This window comes from Penaeus chinensis, chromosome 21 (assembly GCF_019202785.1).
Source record: "Penaeus chinensis breed Huanghai No. 1 chromosome 21, ASM1920278v2, whole genome shotgun sequence".
Lineage (NCBI taxonomy): Eukaryota > Metazoa > Arthropoda > Malacostraca > Decapoda > Penaeidae > Penaeus > Penaeus chinensis.
This window is the reverse complement of record NC_061839.1, coordinates 24,120,125-24,122,624: the sequence shown is the minus strand read 5'-3', so window position 1 is coordinate 24,122,624 and position 2,500 is coordinate 24,120,125. Positions and strand designations below refer to the sequence as shown.

At 45.1% G+C, this 2,500-nt stretch overlaps 1 protein-coding gene across 2 annotated transcripts in view; it reads right to left on the bottom strand.

Annotated features, from left to right (window-relative positions):
- Window positions 1-1,201, bottom strand: part of LOC125036688 (doublesex and mab-3 related transcription factor 3, truncated-like) — a 21,612-nt gene extending 20,411 nt beyond the window's left edge. For both annotated transcript variants that reach the window (XM_047629494.1, XM_047629495.1), the window contains exon 1: window positions 513-1,201. In XM_047629494.1, the coding sequence (XP_047485450.1) occupies window positions 513-713 (201 nt within the window). In that variant the 5' untranslated portion in view covers window positions 714-1,201. The remainder of the gene's footprint in view (window positions 1-512) is intronic.
- Window positions 1,202-2,500: the final 1,299 nt, after the last annotated feature.

Here is a 2,500-nt window from a genome sequence, read left to right as displayed (position 1 = left end):
GCAACTGTAAATATACATTTTGATTATACATGTGTGCAAAACCCTTTATTGTATGATGATATAGGGGTAATGTAATAAATTCATATTAAATTCGCTGGCCCTAGTATAATAGTGCTGACGCCGCCTGTATTTGTACATGTATAAACCCAGTTAAGTAAACAGTGAATACATACATTATTTTCACCTCTTAGTGTTACCAATCGGTCTAGAGGATTATTGAACATCTAATATTTTGTTTACTGAATATATTTAAGGAGGAAGAAATTTCATCTGTATTTCTCAAAGCTTTGTTTAATGCTAACCAGGACCTATGACGCTTAGTTTGTTCATTCTTTGATTTGTAATATTTTTCTATCGCTTATTCTTAAAAGTACATTCCGTCCACTTAGGAAATTTGAAAATACATAATAGTTTCTTCTACCCTTATTCTTCCACTACGTTCATTAATAATTAATGCATTAGTACTATCTTGCGCACGATGACCCTTACGAAACACACCAGCTGGAACTAACCTGCGCTGCCATCACTCTCTGGCGCTCGGCGATGAGGTTGCATCGCGCACACGTGCAATCCTTGAACTTGCAATGGCGTTTGTGTCCCTTGAGCCAGCTGATCATGCCGTGGTTCCTGCAGCGGGCGCACTTGGGCTTCCGCGCGCCCTTCTCCGTGGTGGGGTAGCCGAGGGCACCGCCACCGCCGCCGCTGCCGTTCATGCCCTCCAGCGCTGCGGCGAGGACGACCACCGCGACCGACCAAGACGCACGGAGTGGTCGGCGCCCTTCCGAAGTCACCGGCCTGCGGGGAACCTTGGGCTGGCTAGAGGCCGCTGGCGACGGTAAGCTCTTGGCGGCTATGGGAAGGCACGGGTGGTTTTCTAGTCCTTTTACACACTGCACTTTATGATTGAAGGCGTATCTTGATCGCCTCCTTCGAGTTCTGTGTTATTTTTCCACGCAATTCCGGATGAGAAAACCCTTCCGACTCGCTGATCAGACAATGCAGGGCAGTTCAACGTAAAGTCATTGTCAACACACACATTGACGTGCAGAGCAACAAACACCGAGCAGACGCTGATCGAGCAAAGCACCTGCACCTCCAGGAAAACACTTTCCCTCTTTCGCCGCGACTCCAAACGTCAAGATCTGGCGGCGATAAAGCGAGTGTCGCGTGGACCAATTTGCGGTTAGTGTGGCAGTCGGAAGCTTTCATCGCCTAATAAATCATCTGCCCACCCACAAGTTACTTCAGTCTTCGCCTTGTCACAATAATGGCTTCTTCAGACAGCCCCTTGGGGTGAGAGGCTCTCCAAAAGACCTCTTCACAAGGAATTTTAAACCTTTTGTGTACGTATAATACCGAAAGTAAGTCAGTTGCCGTACGCCCTTCTTCCACTGAAAGGAGATCCGTTAGTGCGACCAATAGTAGCAACTCTCCTGCTTATCCTTCCCCTGATTGGCTCGGTTTCTCCTGAGAGCCAGAAACTCGCGCGGCGATTGGTGGAGAGTTTCCGCTGTCTGGGTGGTAATCAGGAGAAGAAGAAGTATATGGAAGGGATACTGTAGACTTCGTTCACTTCCTGATATCCAGTTACTGCTCAGTTTATTTAGTTATTTGTACATATATGTAGTTAATAAAGTCACAAATTTTGTTTTAATATATTTCATATGCGTAAGAGACTTACTTACGCGTCAAAAATAAGGAAAATACTCTAGAATCACGCAGTCTCCCCGAGAGAACGAAGAATTGCGTACGCGGACGCAAATCAGCAGAAAACATTTTTGTATATGTACGTCAGTGAGCTGATGCTATGTAAACATTCCTCATCATGTGCGACCGCTGGCACAACACACAGCCATCACACGAACAAATGAAAAGTCAAAACCAATAAACTGTGTCGACAGACCTCGTGTAAATCACCAAAACACGGCGGATTTTGTATGAGAAAGAGCGAGATGAGTTGGTCTGAGCGATAATAAACACACGCGCTAGAAGGGGAAACCAGGCCGCCACATTATCACCTCCAAAGCATATCTCGCTAATAGTTTCAACAATTTTTTTTTTTTACCTGTCACTCACGAAGATAAATCCCATTTGTTATCCAAAAAGCGGAGGTCATAAACAAATGCGTAATTAATGTTTATTCGTAATGGACGAGAAACAAACGATAATCACAAACTTGGTTATTTATTTATACAATCAATCAATCACAGTCCTGAGAACCAAATAAACAGACGAGAGCTTAAGTGTCCGACGCAGCTCTGAGATTATTGTTACGGTGGATAATGTTATGCTAGGTGATAATAACGTCTTTTACCCATCAGCTTTTTGCTTTTATCCCCCTTGGATAATCAGTATCCCAAAGCCCATTTAATTCGAATGGATGAACTTATGGACAAGCGGGAACTGCCTTTTGTTTACCATTCGGGCGAGGCAAAGCGAGGGGAGAGGAAGACGAGAGGGAGAGGGGGAGGGGGGTGGAGGGGGTGTAAGTTGGCCGTCT